This window comes from Varanus komodoensis, unplaced genomic scaffold, assembly GCF_004798865.1.
Source record: "Varanus komodoensis strain SLA01 unplaced genomic scaffold, ASM479886v1 scaffold59_1, whole genome shotgun sequence".
Classification (NCBI taxonomy): Eukaryota; Metazoa; Chordata; class Lepidosauria; order Squamata; family Varanidae; genus Varanus; species Varanus komodoensis.
In genome coordinates, this window is record NW_025336221.1 from 32025 (window position 1) to 47380 (window position 15356).

Below are 15356 nucleotides of genomic sequence, written 5' to 3' on the forward strand. Positions count from 1 at the left end.
GGTCCGCGCGGCGCCTGGTTCTGTAGGCACATCTGGCGTTCACTTAACGTCCAGCAGCACTTCCTTCTTTCACTTTCATCGGGAGTCCATTGCTATTTTCTGCCACGAACACGGTATCTATTGCTCATCTTACGTTTTGATTAATTATCTTTCATCAAGTTTTACTCATTCTTCCTCTTATCCTACTCCATCTTTTCCTATGACATGTACACACAGGGAGATGTGGTAACTTTTGCCTGGTGCCAAAGCATTCAGTTTCTCAGTCTTCTGTCGTAAGAGTAGCTTCCTGTCCATAACACAGTTTACACATCAGGATAATTAAGTGCCGATGCACCCCCCATTTCGTTCAGGACCACCCTTAGCTTCTCATAATCCACACAGTTACAGACTTTGCAGTAGTCTATGAAGCATAGGCTGATCTTTTTTTAAAAAAAATTAATTGGTGCGCTCCAGTAGCCAACATATATTTGTGCTATGATCTTGAGTACCTCTTCTTTTTCAGAATACAGCTTGAACATTAAGCATCCCTTGCTCCATACAGGGTAATCTTGGGTATATAGGGTAAGATTGAGAGCAGGAGGAAGAGACAGATGTAAATCATTTCAAGTGGACGGAAAAACATCAGGATATAAATAAATAAATAGGATCCCCCGAGCAGGACACGAGTGCAACAGCAGCCTCATGCCCATTGAAGCTTTCCTTGGTTTTCATTGCATGGGAGCGTAAACTGTCATTATGCATAATAACATGGAATCTTTTCTATGAACAGTTAATAAACAGGATTTTTACAATAGGAGAATCCTCTCATCTCCTTCTCAGTAATACAGGCCAGATATCAATAAGGCTCCATTTCCAAGTTTCCTTTCCCCCTTCATCCCCCACTGACTTGCTTATTTTCTGCCCAACAGAAACCTATTTGCATTTTCCTGTCTCTTTTCAGACAGGGAATAAAACCTCTTCTTCAAGAAATGAAGCCATCAGAAGCATCCTCTCTGCTCACTCCTCTGTTCAACACCTTCCTTGGATTGCACCCATTGATAGTCTGAATACAAGGATGTGCTCGCTCTCGCTTTCGCTCTCTCCCTCTCTCTCTCAACGCCCCCTTGTGGATGGCAGGAGATGCAGACTCATGTATCTTTTGTGACTTGCCGCACAGTAATATGAGCTTGTATGCATGATAGATACACGATTTTATGATTTCCTTATGGCGAAGCCTTATTCCTACCCAGCAATGCTAGGTTTTGTTTTATCTTTTGCACATCGATGACGGATGGCTGTCTTCACGGGGCAAACTTAAGCACTCAGCGGTTTGCTGTGCATTTGGGGGCATTTTTCTCATACTACTGCGTATATTTTCATTTAGTTCTGCTTATGCAGATTGTTTTCTAAAAATGGGTAGGGAAAAAAGCCAGTTATCACAATCATGTCATAATCAAAATGTTTTTCACACACCCAGCCCACTTATTGTGCATATTATAATTCCTAAAAATATGTCTATCAGATCTTGGATGAAGCTTGATATTGTTTTACAATATAGAAGAATGTGGGGATGTTTTTTCCCCAAAGTACACTGACAATGCACATACAGATTGCCTCCTCAGCTGACAAACTTCCTGGTGTCCTAACTGTTCTTCATTCAGGCAGGTTGAAGTCCCATGTCAATTTTGGTCAGACAGGCCCTGGATTGCAGAGAAAGAGAGAGCCAGATAGCAGAATGTTGGATCCCATAAAAGATGCTGAAGAGCCAAACAGCAAAAAGAAGCTGTGAGACCGCTTTATTAGGAGAAATATATTTTAGAATGCAAGGACACTGTACAATGGTTTCAAAATCTATTTTTATTCTTTATCAGTGTGAAGTTCTGATTTAGAAGAAATATAAAAGTACTGTACAGTAGAACTACAAAAATATGGAATACAATTTCAATTAACGTAGGTTAAGACTACTGTAACTTTCAAGCTTTATAGTCCTGTGACAGCTGTATTTGAGTATCTTACCTTAATATTTTCTGTTGCGTTATAAAACTAGAAAAATCCACTTCCCTGTAATGAATAGAACAAAAGGAAAAGCAAAAACGACCTACCCATATCAATGCCCAATCATACAATTCATTAGTAATAATTTACTCATTTAAGACACACAAGAGTACAACCACACAGATCAAAGGCTTCCTTATAATTAGAACATTTTATCGAGATTGAATTAAAAATGCACAAGTTGGTTGAAAAGATGCAGTATACCTTTTCCTTGTCCACTTAAAAAAAAGATCACTGCAACAGAGAGGATTTCATTTTTTATTTTTTATTTTATTTTTATCTTTAAAAAGATTTGGCATGCTTTATACCTGTACCATTCAAGATGGTACCATTTTGTATTAAAATTAAATAAATATAAATATATAAAATAAATATTTTGTAAAAGAATACTACAAATAGGATGTTGAAACTTCAGAGTATATCACTAGGAATCCTTAATGCTTCCTTCTGCACATTCCTGTGTGCATGACAGTTTGAGGGACATTGAAAAGGAAAACTGCATCCTTCAAAATGGGAAGCAGGTGCCTCTCGGGAGGCTCCTATGTGGGCGGGAGATGGGTGTTTCTGCTGTTTGTGAGAACCCATTAAGCAATCTCACGTTTTACTCTAGTCTTTGAATGGTAATTTATATCCAGCCTATTTTCTCCTATAAAGTCCTGCGGCCTCTGGCTTAACAGCTTGCAGTAGAGCTGAACCATTGCACATCCTAAACCCCGCCAGGTGCGTACCAGCCAGGGCAAAAGAGGGGTGTGGGAGTCTCTCACCCATCCCATACACACCTAGCAAGTGTCTGTCTCTTTTTTAAAACTCCCATTGTTCTCAATGAGAGGGAAGATTAACGTAAGTCCAGGGGTCATTTACTTCTTTCCCGTTTCTAGGGACATGTCTGGGGGGAAAGGGGGTTTGGACCCAGTGGCTATAAAGCAGAGGAGAGCAACCCACTTCTGCTCCAGCTTGCAGAGGTTGCCCCTCTGGCCTGTGCAAGGTTCAGCTCCTCTGTGAGTCCATTCCCCTCCCCTCTCCGCTAGCCCTACTCTCCTGCCAAACTTTGCTGGCTGACCTGGAGGCTCCCAGGCTAGAGCCTGTGGAGGGAGCAGGACACCCCCCTCCTCCACTCCATCAGTGGCCAACAGGGCTACAAAGGTGGCATGGCTTTGGCCACTATCGAGGGAGAGCTTCTCTCTCTCTGTGCCCCTCAGCACTGGAGTTCAGGATTGATCCCATAACATTACCAATAAAATTAAGGAGCATTTCTAACAGGATTGACTGTTGTATCTAAATCACATCTACCAACTACTCACATTCTTGAAAAAAAAAAATCAGAAACAGCATCTGAATAGATTTCTGCAACCGTACACGGGGTTTCCAGTATGTGACTAAAGCCACAAATGCTTCCAGAAATATCTGGATTTGCGGGTTTTGTTTTGTTTGCTGTTTTTGGTAATACGCTGTGCAGTTTTGCATATCTGTGAACTGGTAGCATTTGGCCTGATGTTTCCAGTTGGTGATTTCACGAACATCTTTAGGTCTACACTACATCATTTGGAGGCTATGTACTTTCCAGGTAACCCCTGTATTTCTGTTGCCGGATCTGGCATGTTTGAACTACCCCATTCCCTTAAAAAAAGAACTCCACCATTCCCATGCCCCTCTGAAATGCACAGCATGGCAGTGGCCAAAGAGTGGACGGAAACGTCGTGCTGCACTGAGAAGGCTCCTTCCTGAGATTCAGAAGGTGCTTGGCAAAGAAGAAAAACGTTTATGATCCTGGGCAGTAAAGCCTGAATGCCAGTACGAAAAAGAGCACACAGTGCAGGTATTTTTTAGACTGCAGCAATGCTTGTGCCAGGCGGAGCTGTTTTAGACCCCACTACTTCGCTCTTCGGCTCAGGGGTTGCCGTTGGCTCCTCCTTCCTTCTGCAGTGTAAAGCTCTGTGCAAGTTCCCGCCTTGCCTTCCTTGCAGTCCACCGGGGTCGTCTTCCTGAGTCAGGGCAGGCAGAGTCCAAGGCACATCCGATCAGTCTGGATCTTGCAGAGAGGCTGCTTCACTCTCTGGAAATCCCTCTAGTCACCCTGTGAGGGAGAGGCCCGCTGCACAGGCCTGCATGTGCAAAGAAGCCGCCCCCCCCCAGCCTTCAGTCAGCGTCTCCAGGACAAGTCTGTCCATCCGAGTCCTGCATGTAATAAGGCTGGAACAGTCTTTCCTGACCGCAGATCCGCATGGCGTGGTAGGTGTGCAGGAGGAGGTGAGGGAAACGCAGCGTGAAGTAGCGAACAAAGTCATCTGGGACAGAGCCCAGCGTCTCCTGCACCTCGGGGGGCAGTTCTCTATAGTGATGTTTCTGGATGGTGGGGAAAAAGAGAGGAGAGAAGGGATGTTTGCAAGGGATTCACGGTTTCGTGCTGTGCTTCAAGGGAGTTCCCTTGGCTGGATCCGTTTGTCTTCCGCAGGAGGAAAGGCCCTGCCTGAGGGTTGGGGATCCTCCCTCTGCTCCCCATCACAGCTCCCCTTCAGCAGGACCTCCTTGGTCTCTCTAAGCAGCATTTTCAGGAGGCTGAAGGGGCTGCCATGGGATGGAGGGGTGCAGAAGTCCACTTTGAAAGAGCAGTTGATTCAGCTTCAACTGGGACCTCACTCCGCCTTCCCCAGGAAGATCTTTATGCACTGTTTTAATACAGCAGAGTTGTGTGAAATGTGGGAGATCTGTGACTGGATTGCCTGCTAGTTCTCCCTTTAGTGAAAAGCTCTGGAGGCTTTCCAAGTGGAAGAACACTGGGGAAGGGGTTTGGGCTATTTCCAGTCTAGATCATGGGCGGTTCACAGCCATCTATCAGCGCTCACCAAAAATGACAGAGGCCGAGCATCAGGGCGGCAGAATCCAGTTGCCAGTCCCCCACTCTCATCACCCTGCTTTCAAGTGCACCATGATGCTTGATTTTCTAAACACCTGTACCTTATTTCTCATGGCCCGCAGGAGATCTCTTACTGAGCCCCCTTTGTAAGATCGGAATCTTCGAAGATCTACAAAAAAAAAACATGAAAACAGTGGAATTAAAAAAGAGAACAATCCCCGGCGCACAATCCCCCCCCCCCCCCCCCCCCCCGTCTTGGAGTCCAGATTCCTAAAAAGGGCTTGATAAGAGGGATATGATATGTGCATTACACAGGCAAAGAACTGATGGGAGTGATGGGGCATATGAATTACAGAGGGAAATACCAATGTTTCCAGTGAAATCTCTGTGAAGGCGATAAAATAAAGTTTTACCAGTCTGTAAAGGGACGGTGATGTGCTCTCTCCAGTCCATGTTCACCACGGCTCTTCCTCCTTTCTCCAGCTCCTTCACTATTGGGCCATCTAATGACTCTTTTTCTATTCGGTCACTCACATCCTGCAATTGGCACAGCACATGGAGGGCACATCAGCTTTAGTTCCGGGCTCATCTGGTTGCTCCCCCACCAGAAAATCGTGACTTCCCTTTCCCTCAAAGTGCTCCCGATGCCAGTGAAGCTGCAGCAGCAACTCCTGTCGGGTTTTCGGAGCAAGGAACTTAAGTAAGAGGTGCACAGCTCAGGGCCAGCCCCCTGGCAGGCCACCCCCAGTAAAGGCCGGGGATGGCAGGAAAGCTGCAGGCCACAGCCGGAGAGCAGCGCCCAAGTGTCGACTTCTTCACAAGGCAGCAGCAGTGCCACTGCACAACCTTGTGGGGGGCATGATAAGGAAGAGGAGGGGATCCCGAGACTGCCTTTTCTGCACCCACCTTTTGCACATGGCCATGGCAGCCGCACTTGTGCTTGGGCTTTGACTGGTGGAGACCTGTTATCTGCTGGTGGCAGTGGACTCAAGGACACTTCGGATGGAGGAGAAGAAACCTACAGGCGGCCTTGCTCTGTGCCAGGAAGAGGCCAAAGGGCCCCTCCTCTCCAGTGGGAGAAGCAGGCCTGTGTAAGTGGCACTAAAAGGGGGCAGGAGGTGGAGCCTGATTCCCCCACATCGAGCTCAGCAGAGCTCGGATGGCCATGGCAAAGCTGGCGAGTGTGGCTGCCTCAAGGCAGGAGGTGGTCCAGAGGAGAAGGAGAAGCTCTGGGCAGTGAGGAGCTACCCAGCAGCATATGCATTCCTGCAAGGACCAGGACTGTCTCCTTGATGTGTCGCCACTTTTCCCGTATTATTTTCGAGCAAACCTCTTGAAGTAAGCACAAATGTCTTACAGTCTAGGTGAAAATGCAAAAACAAGTCTATTTTTGCCAAGAAAAGGTGGAAATCAGCATCATCTGGCAATTTTGTATCGATCATTCGTTCTGCAGAAATCAAGCAGGGCACTGAAGCCTCATCTGCCACCACTGAATTCAGTCTCTTTCTCCAGCTTTTGTGATTTTAGTAGGCATTGTTCACAAAGTAACTGTAAAGGTTTGAAACTTGCCTTTTTAAAAAATGAAAGCTGGAATTCTTAAGTTGCCAAATTCCACATCAAACAGCAGATTCTGCGCTTTTGAACTCCAAAGAATTGCAGCCCATGAAGAGATCCAATTAGCACATAAGGGGACCATACAATGGATTAAGTAACCCATGACTTTCCATGCCAGGTGTCAATGTCATTTTATATATTCAGCTTCCAAATGGAGGTTGTTTTGTGATGTGTGAAGCCCAACACTATGGCTTATTGGTAGGTTGAACCCATACTGAAGCTACGGGTTAGGGATGTGGGCTCATTTCATCCACAAATAAGCCATGGTATCTGGGCTTGCATGTCATGAAACAACCTACTAGGTTGATTACGCAAAGCAGAAGCATAATTTGCTAAGCACATACCATGACAAACCATGGGTTAATTAACCCAAGGTCTGTTACTGCTCTGTGTGAACAGGCCTATAGAACCTTGCCTATAATATGATGCACTGGGTTGGACTGGAAGTTGAGACACAGAATTTCAGAGCTAGAGGAACACTCAAGATTCCTTCAACAAAGATGAGGCAAGTAGCCAGCTGAAGAGTAACCATTTGGGCAGCTAATCATTTCTTGCTCTGAACATAACTAAAGGTAAAAAAGGTAAAGGTTTCTCCTTGACATTAAGTCCAGTCCTGCCTGATTCTAGGGGGCGGTGCTCATCTCAGTTTCCTAGCCGAGGGAGCCAGTGTTTGTCTGCAGACAGTCTCCGTGGTCATGTGGCCGGCATGACTAAACACCGAAGTGCACGGAACGCTGTTACCTGCCCACCGAAGTGGTACCTTTTTATCTACTTGCATTTGCATGCTTTCGAACTGCAAGGTTGGCAGGAGCTGGGACAGAGCAACGGGAACTCACCCCGTTGTGCAGATTCGAACCGGAGACCTTCGATCAACCAGCCCAGCAGCACAGCGGTTTAAACCACTGTGCCACCTGCAGTCCCCTGAACATAACTAGAACCATGTTAGATACTGTTTCCAGCTATGGTTTAGTATAAGTTTATGTAAAACTGAGGAGCAGAAAGAAGAGAGAAGGAATCATGACTGACCTGGAAAAACTGGAGCTGCTTCTCTAAACTCCAGAAAAATGGATGCTTTAGTACACACTTAGCCGAAGGCCGTTTTTGAGGATCTGTACTGATCATTTGCTCTATTAGGTCTCGTGCAACTATGTACTCTACGGAAGGAGAAGAAGACAACTCTTTATTTAGCGTTTATGCGGTTCTGTGAATCCTTTAGGATACCTTCAAGTAATTTAAGGTCCTGCTGCCTCTGAGCTGGAGCTTCAATGGCTGAGCCTCCACCCAGCTCCACTCACAGCTGATTGATTGATTGATTACATTTCTATGCCACCCCCATCGCAACAAAGCCTTGGGGTGGCTCACAAGAATACGTAAAAACATACATAAATAATAATAACAGAAAGAACTGCGCCAGCTGCCCCCCTGGTGCACCTTGGAGGAGGAAAAGCAGCATGCTGGGAGTTGAGGGGGCAAGAAACTTGGGGCTATCTACATATCCTGACTCCTATTGGTCCCCCCGCCTCTTTCCTCCCCAGCGCTTTATCTGGAGGGCCAAATGTGGCCATTTAAACAAACTGCATGGAGATCGCCACTCACTGCAGCTTAGATGCACGTACGCCTCCAAGTTTGGAGACACATGTGTGTCTGATACAGGGGCACTAACCTGCCACAAATCATCTTCAGTTTGGATTCAGCTTGAGCTTCACATCCTCATGTAGAAAAGCAAATATATCCACCCACTGCCCTGTCTGATCACTCCTGAATGTCATGCTCATAGTTTACACTCTCTTGTTAGACAAAAGATCACTTTCACACAGGCAAAACAAAAACAAGAGAAATTTGATGGCTGGATAACCTACAAATGCACTTGTATCAGGAAACCTGTGTGCTTACCATGTTTCTCTGGGTTTAGGAGGTCCAGACTGTAGGCACCCAGCAAAATGTTGGCTTGCCGCTGCAGGGATTTGCCAAATGGATGATTGCCTTCTGATATTACATAGTAGAAAACACATCCAGCAGAAAAAATGTCCACTGTATGGGTCTATAACAAGAAGCATTTTTTAAAAAAATTACACTATGGCATTCTTAACATGTGGAGCCACATGAAAGATATAAAGCTCCAAGAAGAAGCATGAAAAAATACAGTAACGTTCATCTTTTAAAAAAAAATTCCCCAGTGAAACTCTAAAAATACAGAATGCAGCCAAGGATAATCAGAGGCACAAAGCATATACTGCACAAGCCACATCTGGGCATTTAACCAAAGGTAAGTTACATAACCCACATTTAGAATTTATAGTAAAATATACAACCTAATCTTAGAATCTATCCTAATTTCAAAATGTATTGAACAGTATTTACTGACAATGTCCTTAATGCTTTTCTGGATTTTCCTCCTTTTTGCTATCACTCAAAAATGCTGAAAGCTGAAAGCAAGCCTAGTGGCTGACATGCACTAAGGTGAAAGGAACATCTGATGCTGCACAGTATATAGAATTGGAACATGGAATGTGAGAAGAATGAATCAAGGCCAACTGGAAACAGTAAAGCAAGAAATGGAACAGTTAAACATTGCAGTACTTGGAATGAGTGAACTGAAGTGGATGGGAATGGGGCATTTTTAGTCAGACAAACACAAAGTGTTTTACTCTGGAAAGGACAAACTCAGAAGAAATGGAGTAGCTCTGATACTCCGGCTAGATGTAGCAGAAGCAGGAAGAGGCTATAACCCAATGTCTGACAAGATCATGTCTATCGGAATTTCTGGAATACCTATCAACATAACCGTCATTCATGTCTGCACTCCAACAACACATTCTGCAAAAGAAACTGAAAAAATTTAGGCAGGTGCTCAAGAAGAAATTGACAGCCTGCCCACTCCAAAACAGCAGCAGCAACAAAAAAAACCATGCTGATGATCACAGGTGACTGGAATGGAGAAGTAGGAAACAAAGCAGGATCCAGGGTGGTGGGAGAATGTGGCCTGGGATCAACAATGAAGCAGGAGAATGACGATACAGAGTTCGCACAAATTCAGAGAACAGCCAGATCAGAAGGGACCAGGAAGGTCATCGAGTAATTCTGCGAATCCAACAATCTGCTTATGGCAAATCAGATGGCTTTACAGATCATCAATACAGAAATCAAACAGATTGTGCAATTAGAAGTAAGAGATGGAGAAGCTGTATCCTTGCTGACAAAACAAGGCGAGGAGCAGATGGTGGTATTGACCATGAATTGTTAATATCAAAAATCACAGTAAAGCTGAAAAGATCACTAATGGAAATATAGTGCCAAAACACAACTTAAAGAACATTCCTTAGGGATGTAAACACCACATAAAGAACAGATTTGCATTAATGAACTCCATTGACAAACCAGAAGAACTCTGGACCGAAACCAGAATCTCTATTAAGGAAAAATGCAAAAAGAAAATTCCTGTCACAAAAAGGAAGAAAAGGTCTAGATGGATGACAGGAGAAACATGGTGGGTGAGGGCAGGCGAGAAGCAGAAGCAAAAGGTGTCAGAAACTGGTTCCAAATCCTGAATGTAACTTTTCAGCAGCTCTCATGTACAGACAAAATGAACCATTTCAATGGCCAGTGAAAAGCCATAGAAAGGCTCAGTGAATGATGAACAACAAGAGACCTCTTCCAAAAGATCCAAGAAATCAAATGGAAATTCGAGGCTAGCTCAGGAATGCTGCAGGAATGCCGAAACCCTTATGGGAGGACATGCTGTCTGATCAGGAGAAAATAAAAAGCAGGTGGAAAGAACATAGAGAAGAACTCTACGGAAGAGAGGAAAGGATGGCAGATTGCTTCCAAGGGAATCCCGTGAGGAAGAGCCTGCAATATCAGAAAGAGAAGTGACAGGTGTTCTGAAAATGCTTGCACTGAGGAAAGCATGAAGGGATGAAACTACAGCAAGCAGACTCCCACCTCCAGTTTTTACACCATTTTGTGCAAACCAAAATAAATTTTGTCAATTTATTGTTTGCCCCTCTACATTTTACCACGGAGGACTCTGGGCAGCCCCTTTGCATCCCTTTCTTCATAGTTCACAGTTCAGCCAGGATATCCCGCACTGGGGGATCGTCTGGACTTTGCAAGTTAGATCCTGTTAGAAAGGCCAGAGTTGAGCTGCCTTGTTACGTCAAGACTCTCAAGTCAGTCCAGAGAACGGTGGCAGAAATGGTGGCATGTTCCTGAGGCTCGCTTCAAGGCGCGCCCCAGGTAAAATCCCCGTGGAACAAGCCGTGAGCAGGCCAGCCCCACGAGCAGTGTCTCTGAGGGACACGCAGATGACCTACCGGGTTGTCCTTGCAGTCTTCACTTAGTATCTCCGGGGCAATCCAGCCTTCGGTGCCCGGGACGCCAGACCGACGGCTGAAACTGCGCCTGCCCACTGCAAGCTTCTTGCACAGCCCAAAGTCTGAAATCATGGCTTTGACCTTGCCGTGGGCATTAGGCATAGAGATGAGGATGTTGTGGGGCTTCAGATCTCTGTGGACTAAAAGGGAGGCATCTGAGAGACCCCAGAGAAGTGCAATCATTTTATTCCTTAAAGTATTAACCTTCCTTCAATAGGTTGTCATTACATGACCACAAGCAACAGTCTTTCCCATTTTCTGTTTCCCCACATTGTGTAGAGAATGTTGTTCCCCCAAAGACATCCTCTTCCTTGCCTTCCCTTTGTGAGGCTGACCCCTGCTTTAGGGTTTCTCAGTGCAAGGCACTTGTGTGCTCAAAGCAGTTTGCAGGGCCTTTTCACCTCGTCATCCTCTAGGACCTCTCCTTCCTCTTCTAGCCATTTTTGCATCTTTTTTCAAAACAAGGAAAGCAAGCTCTTTTCCTAGACGCCGCCATTGTAAACTACAGAAGCCTGGCATAATTACACAAGCCTGCTTCATCTCATGGTGTTACCCTGTGTTGTGTTATGGAACATACTGGAAAGTAATAAAAACAGCAGTGGGAGCCTCAGTAAATTGCTGGGCTAAATACCTCCAAGGAAAGGAGCCATTCTTTTGTACTCTGTAAAGCACCACCCCAAAATAAAAAGGGGATGGGGCAAGCAGAGGTCTAAGGTTTTAAAAAGCAAAGAAACCATCTTCATCTTGTCAGCTTTCTGTCTGCTTCTCCTTCAGACATCAGATGTGTGATTGTTTCCAGGATACACACTAGACCAGTCTTCTCCAACCTTGTGCCTTCCAGACGCATTTGGACTGCAACACCCAATATTCCCAGGCAATGGCCCTGCTACATGGGAATTCTGGGAGTTGTGGTCCAGATGCCCCTGAAGGGCCAGGTTGGGAAAGGCTGCACTAGATATTAGTCTGTTTTCAGAAGTCTCCCTCAAATGTTAGATGAAATGAACACATGCTAGAAAGATGCTAGATCATTTTAAAATGTATTTTTGTACCCAAGTCTTATAATTGGGTGACATTATAATTTTATTTCACTTGTATATATTTGGAATTGCCTTTCCTATTGCTTTATGGAGGGGCTATCAGAAAAAACATGATTCCACCCAGCAGAACAGCCAGGACTTTCTGTGATCATCCAGACCTGAAATGGCCAGTGTGGACTGGCAGGCAGGAAATCATGCTTGGAGGAAGGCTGAATTCCAGCTGAACTCTCTGGGTGGCATTGGAAAATACAGAGTAACACAAAGCAGTAGTAAAAATCTCTGCTAACTTTGTACATACAGCAGTAAGGTTTTGGGAGAGCTGTTACCAGACACTAAATTTTCCTTAACCATAGGGTAAAGAGGGAAACATTTCAAAATAGTTGTTTTCATGCAGTCAATGTTATACTCACTAGAGAGCAAGATGTTGAGGCTTGCATAGCTCTAAGCATTTTTAAAAATATCCTTTCTCTGAAATATGCAGCCATCACAGAAATTGGATGTTCAGATAAAACCATTCCTTACCAATATTGAGAGAATGAAGATAAGCAAGGCCAGACATTGTCTGCTGCAAAAGGCTGATTGGCTGCAAAGCGTGGTAGCTTAAGTCCTTCTGTTCCACATACTAGAATGCAGACAAGCAAAACAGGCATTAGGATTAGGCTGCAGGGACAGGCGTGTTTTCTTGGAAGCAAGCTCCCTTGCGTACTGCTGCATTTACTGCTAAGTAAACTGACACAAGAGCAGGCTGTATAGCTCACTGGGCAGGGGTAGGCAACGAGGTGCCCTCCAAATGTTGCCAACTATCCCTCCCATCATCCCTGGCCATTGGCCATCACTGGCCGGAGCTGATGGAAGCTGTTGCCCAAAACTTCTGGACAGCACAAGGTAACCTATTTCCCTTGCAATGCATTCCCCAAGCTCCAGCAATGCTGCCAGTCATGTTACCTGTGTAATGTAATACAATCACAGGCATGGACCAGTCTTAGACTACCACCATTCTATTCTGCCTCAAGGGCAGGGGTGCCAATCTGGCCCTCCAGACGTCCCCAGAAGACCATCCTTCCATTGCATCGTACCAGCTGCCTTCCTCTGATCATGTGCCATCCGGTGGTTTCCTGGCTTGTGTGCAGTTTTTTCCCCATCTAAAGGGAAGTCCCTTTCCCAAGACTGTTACTGGCAGTAAGAGCTTTAAGTGGCCTCCAGTCTTCTGCCTTCAGCAACTGTGTTCCCAGTCAGCTCCTCTGAAAAGAAATTCAGTCCTTGGGCCGAGAGAGGTTCTGCACCCCTGGTTTGGGCTCTGTATGCTGCCTTTGTCTTGTGCTACACTGAAAATGAACATGCAGAATAGAGCAATCTCTGTCCAGAGGCACAGGAAGAGAATCCCACCACAGAATTAAGTGCAAAAGGTGCAACCATGTAGGTTGGAAATACCTGGCTCTCTTCTTTGAATTGAGTCTCCCAGTGTAAGAGCTGTTGCTCCCAGTTTAAGAGCTCACTATTTACCTCTTGCAAAGTAGCAGCACAGAGCTCAAGGGCGATGTATTGGAACTGCCGGTCTCTTTCTGTGCAAAAATAGCGGATCACATTTGGATGCTCATCGGACTCTCGCAACAGCTGTACCTCCCGATCAGCAAAGCTGAAACATTCAGGGAGAATCCTCTTCACAGCAACATCTCGGTCGTCAAATGTCCCCCTGTAAAAATTGTAATATGCAACAAAAAATATTTAAATCAACCAGAATTTTCCTGCAGTATTTATCATATTAACAGATTTAAAACTGAACTTAAAGGAAGTATAATCTAGAGGAAGTCTTGGGTATTGGATAAACCCATCAGGAAGCTGACACATGAGAATTTGGCTTGTTTTACCATAACAAAGACAACTTATGCTGCCCAAGTGTTTCAGTGGATGTGTGTTCTCTAACGCAGAGGGTTGGATCTGGGATTTTTTTTTTCTGCCCAAAGAAGCATTCCCTGAGCAGACTCCCCTTTCTGCTAGTGGCAGTGTTTTGAGCAGATGAGACATGCTTGTCAACTTCTCCCTTTCTCTGCAGCACCCCCCACTGTTCCAGAGGGTGCCCCAGATTTGGGAAGGCACACGGGACTGGAGGGGGTGTGGGAAATGGATCGACATTGCTGCCAGCTCCATTCCACCAATGAAATTCCTTCACAGATTAAAAGCCTCTTGTAGACAGAAGAAAGCTTTCTGTCTGCAGAAGGGATATTACAGATTCAACCCAGAAAGAAAAAGTAACATGAGAAGTATCTCTTAGAAAGGGGGCAGACAAAGATGCTGTAACTGCAACAGTTATGCCTATGGAAATTATTTTCTGTGCAGATGGATAGCAACAACATGAGAGCTTGATGCAGTCATCAGTACAGAGACACAGAAAAGAAAGTCCAGATATGGATGTTTCTGTGCTGAATGCAAAAAAAGCCTGTCTCCCCCCCACACATACAGGGGAAAAAAGCTACATGAAAGAGTTTCTAGTTCTATTAAGTGGTCACCATAAAATACTAAATTATTAAGCATGTGCCATGTCCAGTGCTTTACCTGTACACAATGGTTCCCTCAGCTCCATGTCCAAGAACATCCTTCGGGTTGAATGAAATCTTTCCAACCACGATCGTGGCTGGGTTTCCATCTGAGCAACAACAGAAGAGAGAGAGAGGGTGAAAGAGAGAAAGACCTCAATAAAGAAACAAAACCAAAAACAGAAGTGAAGGAAGATTCTTAGAGTGCTGCCAGGATTTTAAAGGGCTATTTTAATGCAGACCAGCATTCAGAACTAGAAATGCAAGTAAAATCAGGATATATGGCAAGATGCCCTAATATGACATTACCAAGACTGAAGTCCTCGGCACTCATGTGTGTGTCGTCCTGAACTCATGGGACTTACTTCCCTGCAGATGTGCGGAGCACTGTACTGTCAGCTTTGTAACTTCTCCATGGAGGAACAGAAAAGATCGGCCCTAGTTAACTGCTATTTCTGTAACTTCCCTACACATCACCTGAAGAAAGCATTTGTTGCCAAGAGGATGTGAAACTCTTGTTTCCCCCCCGGGACGTTTTGCTGCAGTCTTTAATATCACCCGAGGATATCCTTGACTACCTGTGCACCATGAAGGCACATGGAGAATGGCTCCAGGTGCCGTCCCACCACTTCCTGCGGGTCAGGTGCCCGTGGGAAGGAAAGGCTGCCTGGCCTTGCTTTCTGAGATGGGGAATAAAACAAGTATTCACATGGCTCCTGCAAGGGGAACTGTTTCAATGTTAGTGGAGAAATGCGAAGCTGCATGAAATGTATACCTAGTGTTGGACTCGATTCTGAAACTCTTGGGAGAGAGAGTGCTGCTGATTCCTCCCCAGTTCTCCTTGCTTAGACCTCAGCAGGCACACGGCCTTTTACTCTTAATCCCACCACAAAAAAGTTAGGCCAATTCA

At 45.2% G+C, this 15356-nt stretch overlaps 1 protein-coding gene across 2 annotated transcripts in view; it reads right to left on the bottom strand.

The window, feature by feature from the left end:
- Nucleotides 1-1818: 1818 nt before the first annotated feature.
- ERN1 (endoplasmic reticulum to nucleus signaling 1) overlaps nucleotides 1819-15356 on the bottom strand; it is a 66994-nt gene continuing 53456 nt past the window's right edge. The window contains exons 14-22 of one of the 2 annotated variants that reach the window (XM_044449508.1): nucleotides 14466-14556; nucleotides 13416-13605; nucleotides 12435-12534; nucleotides 10816-11015; nucleotides 8396-8543; nucleotides 7529-7656; nucleotides 5302-5425; nucleotides 4990-5057; nucleotides 1819-4377 (exon numbers count right to left, since the gene is read on the bottom strand). In XM_044449508.1, coding sequence (XP_044305443.1) covers nucleotides 4171-4377; nucleotides 4990-5057; nucleotides 5302-5425; nucleotides 7529-7656; nucleotides 8396-8543; nucleotides 10816-11015; nucleotides 12435-12534; nucleotides 13416-13605; nucleotides 14466-14556 — 1256 coding nt within the window. In that variant the 3' untranslated portion in view covers nucleotides 1819-4170. Of the gene's footprint in view, nucleotides 4378-4989; nucleotides 5058-5301; nucleotides 5426-7528; nucleotides 7657-8395; nucleotides 8544-10815; nucleotides 11016-12434; nucleotides 12535-13343; nucleotides 13606-14465; nucleotides 14557-15356 lie in introns of both variants that reach the window. The other variant, XM_044449507.1, reaches the window with a different exon arrangement.